General features: G+C 43.1%; 1 protein-coding gene across 2 annotated transcripts in view; it reads left to right on the top strand.

Annotated features, from left to right (window-relative positions):
- Window positions 1–15,992, top strand: part of LOC140918024 (BTB/POZ domain-containing protein KCTD5) — a 68,382-nt gene that overhangs the window by 8,046 nt on the left and 44,344 nt on the right. For both annotated transcript variants that reach the window (XM_073361566.2, XM_073361567.2), the window contains exons 2-3: window positions 11,465–11,573; window positions 13,451–13,542. In XM_073361566.2, the coding sequence (XP_073217667.1) occupies window positions 11,465–11,573; window positions 13,451–13,542 (201 nt within the window). The remainder of the gene's footprint in view (window positions 1–11,464; window positions 11,574–13,450; window positions 13,543–15,992) is intronic.

The raw sequence follows: 15,992 nt of genomic DNA, 5'->3' as shown, positions 1-15,992 counted from the left end.
AGGCAACCTAGTGACAGAGGATGTGGAAAAAGCTAATGTACTCAATGCTTTTTTTGCCTCTGTTTTCACTAACAAGGTCAGCTCCCAGACTGCTGCGCTGGGCATCACAAAATGCGGAAGAGATGGCCAGCCCTCTGTGGAGATAGAGGCGGTTAGGGACTATTTAGAAAAGCTGGACGTGCACAAGTCCATGGGGCCGGACGAGTTGCATCCGAGAGTGCTGAAGGAATTGGCGGCTGTGATTGCAGAGCCACTGGCCATTATCTTTGAAAACTCGTGGCGAACCGGGGAAGTCCCGGATGACTGGAAAAAGGCTAATGTAGTGCCAATCTTTAAAAAAGGGAAGAAGGAAGATCCTGGGAACTACAGGCCAGTCAGCCTCACCTCAGTCCCTGGAAAAATCATGGAGCAGGTCCTCAAAGAATCAATCCTGAAGCACTTGCATGAGAGGAAAGTGATCAGGAACAGCCAGCATGGATTCACCAAGGGAAGGTCATGCCTGACTAATCTAATCGCCTTTTATGATGAGATTACTGGTTCTGTGGATGAAGGGAAAGCAGTGGATGTATTGTTTCTTGACTTTAGCAAAGCTTTTGACACGGTCTCCCATAGTATTCTTGTCAGCAAGTTAAGGAAGTATGGGCTGGATGAATGCACCATAAGGTGGGTAGAAAGCTGGCTAAATTGTCGGGCTCAACGGGTAGTGATCAATGGCTCCATGTCTAGTTGGCAGCCGGTATCAAGTGGAGTGCCCCAGGGGTCGGTCCTGGGGCCGGTTTTATTCAATATCTTCATAAATGATCTGGAGGATGGTGTGGATTGCACTCTCAGCAAATTTGCGGATGATACTAAACTGGGAGGAGTGGTAGATACGCTGGAGGGGAGGGATAGGATACAGAAGGACCTAGACCAATTGGAAGATTGGGCCAAAAGGAATCTGATGAGGTTCAATAAGGATAAGTGCAGGGTCCTGCACTTAGGACGGAAGAACCCAATGCACAGCTACAGACTAGGGACCGAATGGCTAGGCAGCAGTTCTGCGGAAAAGGACCTAGGGGTGACAGTGGACGAGAAGCTGGATATGAGTCAGCAGTGTGCCCTTGTTGCCAAGAAGGCCAATGGCATTTTGGGATGTATAAGTAGGGGCATAGCGAGCAGATCGAGGGACGTGATCGTTCCCCTCTATTCGACATTGGTGAGGCCTCATCTGGAGTACTGTGTCCAGTTTTGGGCCCCACACTTCAAGAAGGATGTGGATAAATTGGAGAGAGTCCAGCGAAGGGCAACAAAAATGATTAGGGGACTGGAACACATGAGTTATGAGGAGAGGCTGAGGGAGCTGGGATTGTTTAGCCTGCAGAAGAGAAGAATGAGGGGGGATTTGATAGCTGCTTTCAACTACCTGAAAGGGGGTTCCAAAGAGGATGGCTCTAGACTGTTCTCAATGGTAGCAGATGACAGAACGAGGAGTAATGGTCTCAAGTTGCAGTGGGGGAGGTTTAGATTGGATATTAGGAAAAACTTTTTCACTAAGAGGGTGGTGAAACACTGGAATGCGTTACCTAGGGAGGTGGTAGAATCTCCTTCCTTAGAGGTTTTTAAGGTCAGGCTTGACAAAGCCCTGGCTGGGATGATTTAACTGGGAATTGGTCCTGCTTTGAGCAGGGGGTTGGACTAGATGACCTTCTGGGGTCCCTTCCAACCCTGATATTCTATGATTCTATGATTCTAAGTTCTTCTTCACTCAGTGCATAGTCAACCTGTGGAACTCCTTGCCTGAGGAGGTGTGAAGGCTAGGACTATAACAGAGTTTAAAAGAGAACTGGATAAATTCATGGAGGTTAAGTCCATTAATGCTATTATCCAGGATGGGTAAGGAATGGTGTCCCTAGCCTCTGTTTGTCAGAGGGTGGAGATGGATGGCAGAAGAGAGATCACTTGATCATTACCTGTTAAGTTCACTCCCTCTGGGGCACCTGGCATTGGCCACTGTCGGTATACAGGATGCTGGGATGGATGGATCTTTGGTCTGACCCAGTATGGCCATTCTTATGTTCTTAGTCATCAGCGAAGGCTTTATGGACATTGGACAAGGATTTACAAGTAGCACTAGTCTCAATCATGACAGCTTGTTAGAAGGCAGATGGATTACACTAAATCTCTCCTGAAAGGCTTGCTTTTCTTTTCTGCAACAAATGAAAAACTGGCGGTTGGGAAATTGTATAAAACGACCCCAAGCAATAGATGAATCATAGTGAAAAACCACCCTGGGAAGATGGATCTTCTGCACCAGACATCAGATTCCTTTGTCACCTCTGCTGGCTCTATATGACTATAGTGAACCCCTATTTTACTAACCAGTTGGAGACAGAGGAGTTCATAAAATCAAAAAGTTCATGAAACTGAACATTTCAAAATTACAGGAGGTAGAATGCATAAGTTGCAGTATGGTGCCCTGCATCACTTTCTTCTTCTTCAAACTAGTGCAAATTTATTTCCAGTGCATTGAAGATATTGGATGAGAAATAAAGGTCAATTTTTTCTTCTTCACTTTTGTTATGTGATTTTCCCAAACCCCTGATGAAGGATATTTGTATAACTGATTGTTTGTAAGATTGGTGTCCATCATATCGAGGTTGGACTGTAATATTCTGAAGACAAGATCCCCTTTTATTGAATCATCTTCCTGAGGAGCTTAAGGAAGTGGGTGGAAGACTTGATGCCTGATTTATAAAAAGCAGAAGTATTCATTAAAATCTGCTTGTGATGCCTCAGGCACAGCCACTTGGGGACAGTAGTGACTGCAGACCAACAGATGAGCTGGCTGTCTAAAGTATTCTGGTTTGTCCATAAAAGGTGCAAGATAACCCATTTGAAGTGGCCTAGATCTCTTTAGTGTCTGCACAGATGAGACACAGGAGAAATTAAAGAATTCTAAGTCAATGTTGAGATCCCAGGCTCTTTATCAACAGCCCTTCAAAAGAAAAGCACCATTCAAATACCAGAAGTTATCTCAGCCTTCTTATTTCAGTAAGCAGACATTCAGATCCTGTAGGAAGAAGCACAGATCATCATCTATGACCTCATGGCCCTCTTTCTTTTCCAAACAGAATGTTTAAAGGTGAAGTTGATACCTGAACCAATTATTGGTTGGTTTTTTTCCTCAACTCCCACTTCCCTATTTGGAGACCACTGTTCGTCTTTGAGGTGACGTGGAGTTGATAGTTTCTCCAGTACGGTATCACTCCGTGCCTCCAAACCACCAACTTTCCTGTCCATCCCACAGGATCAGTAAAAGGTGTTTTCATCCTTTTGCAGTTTGGATCAATAGAATAGGTTTCTCAATACGTTGGGATTCGATTTCCATTAATTTTTTATCCCAGAGATGACAAGGGTTTTACCACCTTTCTTGACTTGAGAGCACTCAACATATTTATCCATGAATTCATGTTCAGCTTGAGGATCTTAGCCCCAGTAACTGCATTTTTAAAGCCGTGGGGTTGGTTCGTATCTCTAAACCTCAGTTTTTACTCCCACATATCTATCAGGCCAGCCTGCAGGAAGAATCTTTGCTTCTCTGTCAAAGGATCAGCAGCAGCGCAAAGTTCTACTAATTGGCTTTTCTATTGCATACTGTGCCCAGGGCATTTATCAAGTGCAGCTCACTTGAGAGAACAGGGAAAATGCAAGTGTCATCAAGGTGCAGTCCTCTCTGTAATCCAATCCTTATGTCTAAGGATAAACCAAGATCCACTTTCACTCCATTTGCGGTTTGGGGGGTGGTTATTTGTAATGTGGTAACCAGTGTGCTAAGTGCCATACAAACACACATGAGGACACGGTTCCTTTCCTGAGGAGCCATAAGATCCTAGTTATATAGGGCAGCTGTTGTACAACTTCAAAAATACTGAGTGCTAGCAATTCCCAGGGAGGTCATTGACTTCAAAAGGAACTGCTGGGTAACCAGGCCACTCATTTAGCCCCTGTAATAGAAAATCTTCATATGCAAAGCAACCTTATGAATATAGCTGTTATCTTAAACTCTTGCATTTCCTGAGTTTCAATTTACTCCACAACTTTGTTGCATTAAGCTTTTTATTATCATTAATAATTGATCTCTTTTGGCACTAGTACAGTACAGTCAAGATCAGAACCCCATTGTGCTGGGCAGTGAATAAACTCATAGGGAAGGTTAAGAGGTGATTTGATCATAATCTAAAAATATCTACGTGAGGAACAAAATTTAGAAATGAAATTCCTTCAATCTATCAGAGAACGGTATAACACGATCCAGTGGCTGAAAGCTGAAGCTAGGCAAATTCAGACTGGAAATAAGGCATACATTTTTGACAGCGAGGGTAATTAAGCATTAGAACAATTTATCAAGGGTTATGGTGGATTATCCATCACTGACAGATTTTAAATCAACACTGTATATTTTCCTAAAAGATGTGCTCTAATTCAGACAGGAATAACTCAGGGAAGTCTTCTGGCCTGTGTCACACAGGAGGAGAGACTAGACATCGCAATGATCCCTTTTGGCTTTTTAGTTCATGAAGAATGACTGTCATCAATTTTAATCATTATTTAAATCAGCAAGCAGAAAACCTTTATGTTAAATCACTGATTTTAAACATGTTCTGCATTTATACCTTTTAGTTATTTTCCTAACGAAAAGTTGAGCATCATAACCATTAAAACAAGCTGTTTTGAAATAAATATAGCTTTTACACTGATTTTGGTGCATCTTTTTGCAAACCAGGAAGATACAGTATATTTATACATATTTATTTAAGCACTTATATAGTTTAACTTAAATTTATTCAGATTCTTAGTTTTTATAGCTATACCTCTTAACTTTTTTAGTTTAATTTAAAAGATTTTAATAGACTAAAGTGAGTTTAGGCCTTAAAATAAATTTCAAATTGACAATCTAATTTTAAATAGGTTTACTTTTAACAATAAACCTGTATTCAAATTAAATTCAACAAATTGAAAAAAAAAATTTAAATCAATTTTTTGATCCACCCTGAGTAGGGATGACAACAATTGGAACAAACTTTGAAGATCAGAAACCTGAGGAATTATAGATGCTGTAAAAGTCATGGCTGATGTACAGTAGAAAGGCCTACAAACAGTAAATCTTGCTGTATTGTACTAGTTAACATGTAAAGTTCATTTTAATTCATTTTAATACCTTCATTTTTGCTATTAGTTTAACCACTCTCCTGACTATTCTTGCCAGCCTGTCCCCAAGGAGTTTGTCCCTCTTAGAATCATAGAATATCAGGGTTGGAAGGGACCTCAGGAGGTCATCTAGTCCAACCCCCTGCTCAAAGCAGGACCAATCCCCAACTAAATCATCCCAGCCAGGGCTTTGTCAAGCCTGACCTTAAAAACTTCTAAGGAAGGAGATTCCACCACCTCCCTAGGTAACACATTCCAGTGCTTCACCACCCTTCTAGTGAAAAAGTTTTTCCTAATATCCAACCTAAACCTCCCCCACTGCAACTTGAGACCATTACTCCTTGTTCTGTCATCTGCTACCACTGAGAACAGTCTAGAGCCATCCTCTTTGGAACCCCCTTTCAGGTAGTTGAAAGCAGCTATCAAATCCCCCCTCATTCTTCTCTTCTGCAGACTAAACAATCCCAGTTCCCTCAGCCTCTCCTCATAAGTCATGTGTTCCAGTCCCCTAATCATTTTTGTTGCGTTCTGCTGGACTCTTTCCAATTTTTCCACATCCTTCTTGTAGTGTGGGGCCCAAAACTGGACACTGTACTCCAGATGAGGCCTCACCAGTGTTGAATAGAGGGGAACGATCACATCCCTCGATCTGCTCGCTATGCCCCTACATATACATCCCAAAATGCCATTGGCCTTCTTGGCAACAAGGGCACACTGTTGACTCATATCCAGCTTCTCGTCCACTGTAACCCCTAGGTCCTTTTCTGCAGAACTGCTGCCAAGCCATTCGGTCCCTAGTCTGTAGCAGTGCATGGGATTCTTCCGTCCTAAGTGCAGGACTCTGCACTTGTCCTTGTTGAACCTCATCAGATTTCTTTTGGCCCAATCCTCTAATTTGTCTAGGGCCCTCTGTACCCTATCCCTACCCTCCAGCGTATCTACCTCTCCTCCCAGTTTAGTGTCATCTGCAAACTTGCTGAGGGTGAAATCCACACCATCCTCCAGATCATTTATGAAAATATTGAACAAAACCGGCCCAAGGACCAACCCTTGGGGCACTCCACTTGATACCGACTGCCAACTAGACATGGAGCCATTGATCACTACCCGTTGAGCCCGACGATCTAGCCAGCTTTCTATCCACCTTATCGTCCATTCATCCAGCCCATACTTCTTTAACTTGCTGGCAAGAATACAGTGGGAGACCGTGTCAAAAGCTTTGCTAAAGTCAAGGAACAACACGTCCACTGCTTTCCCCTCATCCACAGAGCCAGTTATCTCGTCATAGAAGGCAATTAGATTAGTTAGGCATGACTTGCCCTTGGTGAATCCATGCTGACTGTCCCTGATCACTTTCGTCTCCTCTAAGTGCTTCAGAATTGATTCCTTGATGACCTGCTCCATGATTTTTCCAGGGACTGAGGTGAGGCTGACTGGCTTGTAGTTCCCAGGATCCTCCTCCTTCCCTTTTTTTAAAGATGGGCACTACTTTAGCCTTTTTCCAGTCGTCCGGGACCTCCCCCGATCGCCATGAGTTTTCAAAGATAATGGCCAATTGCTCTGCAGTCACATCCGCCAACTCCTTTAGCACTCTCGCATGCAGATTTGGTGTGATTTGGCCGTCCTGATTTCACTCCTGCATGCCCGAGCAATATTTTTATGCTCTTCCCTGGTCCTTTGTCCAATCTTCCACTTCTTGTAAGCTTCTTTTTTGTGTTTAAGATCAGCAAGGACTTCACTGTGAAGCCAAGCTGGTCTCTTGCCATATTTACTATTCTTTCTACACATCGGAATGGGTTGTCCCTGTAATCTCAATAAGGATTCTTTAAAATACAGCCAGCTCTCCTGGACTCCTTTTCCCCTCATGTTATTCTCCCAGGGGATCCTGCCCATCAGTTCCCTGAGGGAGTCAAAGTCTGCTTTTCTGAAGTCCAGGGTCCGTATTCTCCTGCTCTCCTTTCTTCCCTGTGTCAGGATCCTGAACTCGACCAGGATCAAGCAGAGCTCTGCCCCTAGTTGGTTCCTCCAGCACTTCCATCAGGAAATTGTCCACAACGCTTTCCAAAAACTTCCTGGATTGTCTGTGCACCGCTGTATTGCTCTCCCAGCAGATATCAGGGTGATTGAAGTCTCCCATGAGAACCAGGGCCTGCGATCTCGTAACTTCCGTGAGTTGCCGGAAGAAAGCACTGTCCACCTCATCCCCCTGGTCCGGTGGTCTATAGCAGACTTCTCCCATGACATCACCCTTGTTGCTCACACTTCTAAACTTAATCCAGAGACTCTCCGGTTTTTCTGCAGTTTCATACCAGAGCTCTGAGCAGTCATACTGCTCCCTTGCATGCAATTCAACTCCCCCACCTTTTCTGCCCTGCCTGTCCTTCCTGAACAGTTTATATCCATCCATGACATTACTCCAGTCATGTGAGTTATCCCACCAAGTCTCTGTTGTTCCAATCACATCATAATTCCTTGCCTGTGCCAGGACTTCCAGTTCTCCCTGCTTGTTTCCCAGGCTTCTCTTCTGCTGAGGTGGAGGCCATCCAAGCTATACAGCACCCTAGTTAGTGATGTATTATGGCAATGAGTTCTAAAGACTGTGCATTGGGTAGGTTTTTTTTTTTAAAGTGCTCCCTCTTATCATTTTAAAACTTTCTCCCTGTTGGTTTCATGCCCCCCCTCCACCACCCCATATTGAATGAGAGTGAATGTTTACCTGCTCTGCCTTCTATATACCATCTATAATACATGCCATGATCATGTCCTCTTTTAGTCAATTTAATTTGTATTGGGCATGTTTATAGCTTGCTGTTACTCATTCATCAGATGTTTCTCTTGGATTTTATTAGTATGGATAAGTTTTATCTAAATGCATATATTTTATAAATGTGCTATTTTTGACATACCTATCCATAATATATCTTTAACTATATAGAATTTTTAACCCAAAAAAAAAAATCTTACTTATGAGCTTGGCTCATAGAGGTGAGTATGGCTAGAGCTTATCAAACATTACCTGGTCTCTGCATGGCTTAACTACGGTTCATTGACAGCATAGTTATTTTCTGTAATGTAGTAATGGTCATATCCTGAGCAATTTTACAGTGTATGGTATTTAAAAAAAAAAAAATCAGATATTTTGTACAAAATAGTTATCCCGTCACTTAATTCCTTTTTGAAGACCGTATACATTTTTTCCATCATGTATAATCATTTGTTCTCAGTTTCATTATGGAGAGCTGTTGTCATTTTTTGTAGTCAAGGTTGTGTCTAGTTTTCCATTAAACCCAAAGTACACCTGCAGCTTCACCAGAACAAAATCAATCTGCCTGAAAATTCACCTGCATAAACTTCTGCCTTGTGAGACTCCTTTTTTAAAAAAAGCTTAGGTGTAATTAGGGAAGGTGTTCATCATATGTTAGTTTGAATAATCAGAGCTTTACAAGCCTACAAGGAGTGTATGCTTGGATTCTTATGAGGGTTGCCTGCCCTTGACCCTAGTTGGAGGCTTCATCTTCCATATCGTGCTGGACTGTAAACAGTTTGGGGCAGTTACTGTTGTTTTATTGTGTGTGTGTGGAACACCTACTACAATAGGGTCCTTATCCCATATTGAGGCCCCCAGGCATTACAAATAATAAATAAAAATAGTCTATTTGGTATCTTGATAGCTTCATCTTAGCCCTTCCTTTGTGCCTGCGTTCCCCTCCCTTAGTCTCTTGCTGGCTTCAAGAAGGAGAGGTCGGTATATGGTATTTTAGATCTTTGTCAGGGACTGGGTGGTTATGGAGAAAGGTGTCTGCTAATCTATTCCCTCCTCCATCCTCTTCCCCCCCCCCTTTTTTTTTGGCAAGGTCCTACCCTACAAATAGCTCTAGTGCCTATCTGTTCTGCAGTTTACAGCATTCCCGAGCAGAAGAATGAAATTCACTTGATTCTTGAATTTCTTGCAGCCTACAAAGTACTGAATAGCATTAGTGAAACTGACCAGTTTTGTAAACTTTACCATGCTGCTTAAAACATTGGAGCTGTCTGCTGTCTTGGGAAAGCAACACTGCATTGATCACATGGATTCACATTTGAAATGCTATCTTTTAAAATGGAAACTTAAATTCTGGAAGTATTGATTCAGGTCTCCTTAGTCCTCTGACTGGGAGTAAGAACGACCATACTGGATCAGATCAAAGGTCCATCTAGCCCAGTATCCTGTCTTCCAACAGTGGCCAACGCCAGGTACCCCAGAGGGAATGAACAGAACCGGTAATCATCAAGTGATCCATTCTCTGCTGCCCATTCCCAGCTTCTGGCAAACAGGCTAGAGACACCATCCCTGCCCATCCTGGCTAATAGTCATTGATGGACCTGTCCTCCATGAATTTATTTAGTTCTTTTTTGAACCCTATTATAGTCAATGTTTCCTAATGTCTCTTCAAGTGAAATTCTCAAGCTTTGTTCGCTATCCCACAGAACACTACAGGCCATACTGTAAACATTTAATCCAAACATTAATACCTGATCCTCATGTGTCTACATGGATCATAGGCCACATCTTTCAGATTGCTCTCTGAATGTAGTTCACAAGCAACCTTTCCTCAGTCCACTACCATACTCCACCCCATGATGTCCCCGTGTACCTGAAACAGGCTGGAAGGAGGGGTTTTAGGTATATCAACCTACAACAAAAGATTAAACTACTGTATTGTAAATTATATATGCAGTTGAAGGCCTTGGGAGTAGGGGGTTGTTTCTTTTTGTTTTTCATTCCCACTGTACTCCTGGGGGAATTCTGCACCTAAAAATTATGTGCACAATATTTTAAAATTCTGCATTTTTATTTGTCAAAATAACACAATATAATCATGCCATTTTCAATTATTTTGGTAATTTATTACAAAATATTGTCAGCAAGTATGTCTGTGACAATACAGATGAAAAAAAGATTCAGGAAATGTTTCTTGACAAATAGAGTCCTTACTAGGCATATTAACACAGAACTCTGAGTAATAATTTATTTAAATTACAAAACAAAAATGTATTTCCGGCACCCCCTCAGAAGTAGTGCAAAGGCTTGTGGGAGAGTCAGGGGTAACGGAGGAGCTGAGAAACAGGGAAATAATTGCTGGGAAGGAGCCTGAGAATGAACCGGAGGGTTGTTGGGGGTGGGTTGGAGAAGTATGGAAGAGTTTTTTGGGACGGTGGCGTGGGGGAAGTGTTAGGGAATTGGAGAGCCTCCCCCATGCAGACCCTGGCTGACCCTAAGCCTCTCCCTTTCAGTCAGGCGCATCTGTCCCTGTCCCCTTTTGTCCCTTCATCCTCCTCCCTTTCAACTCCTGGCCCAAAGTTGTCAGCTACTTTGCCCCTACCCTAGTCTGTCGTCCCCCTCCCCCACCCCCCGCACTAGTCCTGAACCCCAGACTCTAGTCGTGGGGCCACGTGATCCAGCCCCAGTGACTACTGGCCCCAACCTCACCTCCCTCTGTCCCCACACACACATTGCCCCAGCCCCACTGCGTCCTTCAGGCCCAGTCCCTGGCTTCACAACTGCAGGGCTCTGGTCTCCAGACTTACCCCCCCTCACCCCCCCCCATCACCTCTGGCTCCCAGCTGCCTCCATACCCACCTCCCCATCCAGGGCTTAATTTGTCCTCCAGCTTGCAAGGGCTGAGTAAGTCTGTTGTGAAAAGTGATATATGTATGTTTGTTAATATCACTTTTTACTGCCTCCCTGCTAGCTAGCAACTCTGCTGCTGTGAAAAGTAATATTAACAAAATACAAATATTACCTTTCACAGAAATACACTTACTAACTAGCAAGTCTTTAAAAAAAAAAAAACAGAAAAAAAGCAAGAGACGACAACAAAAAGGGACAAGAACATGCAAAACACATTATTTGTTTCAATTCTGTTTAAGTCCAGTAGGGAACAGAGAAAACTGTACATTATTTTTATTATTAAGTCTGTGGAAAAAACCCTACATATATAAATTACAATGATATGGACATGTGTATGTGCATATTTATTTGTTTTTCCTTAAGTAATTGAGTATTTTAGGAAAAATTGTCAGAGCAGCCAACAGCACTAGTTGGTGGCCACACTCTGAGGCCATGAAAACATTTCTTGTGAGAACCTGTGCCCTAATGTAATTTAACTGGTTAACTGTAGATTTTTAACTGTGTGTGTGTGTGTGTGTATAATTGAGCACACCAGTCTATTGGGCATTTAATCCACTGAGTTTTCTTGGCTGTTGTGGGTTTGTTTTTGTTTTGTTTTTTTAACAGGATGAAACAGGTGCCTATTTAATAGACAGAGACCCGACCTACTTTGGGCCAGTGCTGAACTATCTCAGACATGGAAAACTCGTTATTAACAAGGACCTAGCAGAGGAAGGTAGGACTTAAACCAAATCCCGTGTTTACTTTACTCTTTCGCAGTATTGTAATTGCTGTGAAAACCACAAAAGAGAAGTGGGCTTGCCTGTAGAAGGAAGGTCTTATTAAATCAATTTCCATTTTCATTTTTGAGTTACACTGCAGACAAATCTCTACAGCATTCTACCATGCCTCAGACAAAACTGAGTAGCATAAGACTGGTTAGTGCTGTCCATAGACCTGAGTTTGATTCTTGACCTTGCTCCATGAGCTGGAAACACTGTTAGGAGGCACGCATTCAGTCATGGTAATTAGGTGCCTTGTATCATTTAACGTTGACAGCCCTACCTCTTTCTTACAGTACTGATGGTCTTAAAAGAAAGACCCTTCCAGTATTCTTAAGGATAGCTGTGAAATGAGGTGTTGAAGATGTAAAGCAAGAAAAAACAAGTGAGGGCTGGGATCTTCTGAGATGCAGACTACACCAATTAGGGGACACACTTTCTGAATCCACTCCTTCATGGGCCCCAATTCATATCCATGTGATGGGGTGCAACCTGGACTGTGGCACCGCTGAGCCCTCTGTCCCCCCAGCTTGAGGTATTCCTCTCACACTGATGCTGTGTCAAACCACAAACCTCTGATTGGCCCTGCAATTACACAGACATCCACAGGCAGGGGCACTCCCAACTGTGTTACATCAATGATCTCCCCACCACTAATGTACCATCAATACGGAGGCTCCAGTCAATTCTCCCCAGTCTTGCACACCAGAACTGTATGGTTTTGCACTTGTCAGAAATAGTCACAAAAGTTAGAAAATGTATATCTTCTGTCTATCCCCAAGAGGGGGCCACTGCAGAATTATTCTGTCTCCCTTCTAGGAATTTGTCCCAGTCTAATGTTAAGTATCCTAAGCAATGGGATTCCCATCACCTCCTTTGAAAGATTATTCTACTTTTTATCCCATTACTTTTAATTACCTGATGATAGTATTTGCACTTGTCAGAAATTACGTCCTTGACCAACAGGGGCAATTCTAGGCTTCCCTGTAAATTTTCTGATATCATCCAGATTAACTATTTGTTTGTGCATTGATTGAATCTTATATTATTGAAACTAAATTGAGAGGAGATAGGAGGACTGAGAGATGATACAAAAGGGAACTAGAGAGGTTAGAAACATGAGTAGGAAACCAAATTTAAATTTAAAATTGGGAAAATATTGTGAAACACACACGCTCAATATGAGGCAGAAAGCAGGGAATGTTGAAAGTGAGAATGGACAGCACTCTGTACATGAGACTGCAATGTGGTGTTGGCAGCCAAGAAAAAAGGCCTCTGTGAGCAACGTTGGGGCATAAGACAATCTCTAACTAATGGCGGTTAGGAAGAAGCTTTTCCTGTGGCCTGGTTATTCCATAGCTGCCTTCTGCAGAATGTTTTGGACCTTTCTCTGAAGCAACTGGGACTGTTCACAGACTGGATTTAGATGAACCCTGGTCTGATCTGGAATGACATTTATTGTGTTTCTGTGTTTAAGGGATACTCTATTAGAAAATCAATTTTTTTTATTGGGCCATTTCTAAAAGTATGTGTGTCCCTTTAAAAACACTTCATTAATTGTGCTTGTACTTCGAGCCTAGAATAAGTTTCCTGAAATGGCCTTGTAAAGTTTTTCTGGGTTTGGTTCTAGGACAGTTCTTCAGAATGAACTAAACGATGAATTACATGTGAGTGAAGGAAGTCAGACCTATTCATCTTGTTCAAGCAGCTGCTCATGAGGCAAACTGTTTCCCATGTAGTGAAAGAGATCTTCCAAGAAACTGGCTAGGAGTCCTTGGCTTGCACTCTTTGTTTACACTGTCTTTTCAAACATAATTGTTTCTTCTCGTAGGTGTACTAGAAGAAGCTGAATTCTACAACATCACATCACTTATAAAATTGGTAAAGGACAAAATAAGAGAGAGAGACAGCAAAATCTCACAGGTGAGGCCATTTCCTAACGCACCTTCCTAATTCTGACATAAGAGTTCTCATTTGTCATACCCCTGCTGATGTTGAGTAGGTGCTTTTTTCACTCACCATTTCCCTAACAAGATTTGGGATTGTGGCTTCAGCTCTGCTGACTAAGGACAGAAAACTGAATGCTAGTGCCCTGCAGTACCCGGTGACCTGCATGATGCCAAAGGGCATGACCAAATGTTATCAAACGCTTGTTCATTAGAATGCTTTCAGATTTTGAGTAACTGAAAACATGACTGGATATTGGTGTGTGAGAAACCTGCTTGTCATGGAATTTAAACTCTGGAGGGATATTTAGTGTAGAAGATACAGAGAGCTGTGACAGCAGATTCTCTCTGCTTTTGGATTTAAATCTTTTACATATGAGGTGATGGGAGACCCTCTCCCTATGGGATAATTACTGTTTAAATTCTTATCCTGGGTAGGACTGGATATGCACGATGACCAGAGCATTCTCATCTAATCTAAAATAATCTGCTTTCTATTAAAGGAAGAAGCCTTTGTGATTGAACCATATCCTAGTGGCTTCCCAAGAGAAGCAAGTATATTTTAAAGTGTGAGGCCACATCTACACTGCACTTTAGTTGGTAAAACTTTTGTCAGCCACGGGTGTGAAAAAACACACCCCATGATTGACAAACATTTTACTGACAAAAAGTGCCAGTGTGGACAGTGCTTTGTTAGCGGGAGATGCTCTCCCGTCGACAAAGCTACTGCCGCTTGTTAGGGGTGGTTTTATTTTGCCAGCAGAAGAGCTCTCTCCTGCCAGCAGAGAGCAGCTAGACAGAAGACCTTACAGTGTCCCAGCTGTAGCAGCACAGTTGTTCCACTGGAAGATATGCAGTATAGACATAGCCTTAGACTGTCATTGAGCCAGAAGCTGATTAAAGGTTGAAACATAATTGATAAGTTCCTGTGTGACTGGTTCAGTCCCTATTTTTTGTAAGGGTGATGCTGAATACATTGTCACAAACCAAAGCTTTACATCTCTAATGGTTTATTTCCTTAAGCCACTCCTGTTAGAGTATGAACAGTTTCCCTTCTAATCCTTCCTTGCAGCCTATTCATTGCATCCTCTAGCTCCTGTCATATACTTCTGTAGCCGGGTTACCTTCCGCATCTTCAGCGCTGTGAATATTCAGGAAAGGATTCTAGTCTCTCTCAGATCAATCTATGACTCTTTCTTCATAAAAATGAACATGCAGTAAATGTGGCAGAGAAACTCTATTAAGTGGGGAAAATATGTTCAAGATTTGTTGTTAGTGTGATATATCCCTGGAGCTGGTATTAGGATATGCTCTGATAGCTGGGTTTCCTTGCAGCTAGTCAAAGAGCGGCAGGGTTCTTCTGTTGATGCACTCTTAGCTGGAACCCTTCAGGGAAATGCTGATAGATTCCTGCTGATTTGTTGCAGTAGATAAGGCCCTGCCCTGGATGTAAAGGTGGTAAGAGGGGCTCTCTGGGCAGAGAGGGTCTAGGATCTGGTTTGAACATTCCTTAGAGTGAAAGCCTAGGTGCAGATAGGCCTGGGGAGAAACCTTGGCCTCTATTATATTTTATTTATGTATTTAAAAACTAAACCTTGGGAAAAGGATGGGATATGATCCTGTACAGACAGTATGTATGTACTGTTTGGGGCAATGTGGAAAAGCCAGCTTCTCACAGCCTAGTATTAGGATTTTCCTAGGATTACAGCCAGATTTCCAGAGGGCTATGTCATACTCCTGGGGGAATTCTGTGCCAAAAAATTAAAAAGTCTGCGCACAATATTTTAAAATTCTGCAAATTTTATTTGTCAAAATAACACTACATAATCACACCAGTTTCAATTATTTTGGTAATTGATTTCAAAATACCTGTCAGCAAATATAGCTGTAACAGTACAAACACACACACAAATTCCCCCAGGAGTACAGAGTTAAAGAAACCCCTGTGACAACCCAGTTCCTGTTTCTCTACCCCCTCACCCTCCAGAGCCCAGCCTGGGGGCCAGACACTCACACCCTCTCCCACTCAGAGCCTAGCCATGGGCCCCACCCAGCCCAGGCACTCGCCCCCTCCCCTCCAGAGCCCAGCCACAGCCCCCCTCCCCCAGCTCAGGCACTTACATCCCTTCTCCCCCCCTGCCCCCCCCCCCCGTCGGTCCCCCTCCTGCCAGCCCCCAGCCCAGACACTCTCACCCTTTACTCCCCAGAGGCCAGCTGCAGGGCTCCACGCAGCTCAGACGCTCACACTCTCTGCCCTCCAGAGCCCAGGGATCCAAAGGGAGAAACAGCCTGATGCTGAGTCCTGGGCTTGCACGGAGATTTCTGCACGCCTCCACCTCCTTCCTTCAGGGTGTGCTGGGAACTCTCCAGTTCCTTCCCTCTTCTCCCCAGCCTTGTCTTCTACTTGTGAGCTGGGCTCTGCCGGGT

Source organism: Lepidochelys kempii, chromosome 10 (genome assembly GCF_965140285.1).
Source record: "Lepidochelys kempii isolate rLepKem1 chromosome 10, rLepKem1.hap1, whole genome shotgun sequence".
Taxonomy (NCBI): Eukaryota; Metazoa; Chordata; order Testudines; family Cheloniidae; genus Lepidochelys; species Lepidochelys kempii.
The sequence above is the reverse complement of the archived record's forward strand: the minus strand, read 5'-3'. Positions and strand labels throughout refer to the sequence as shown.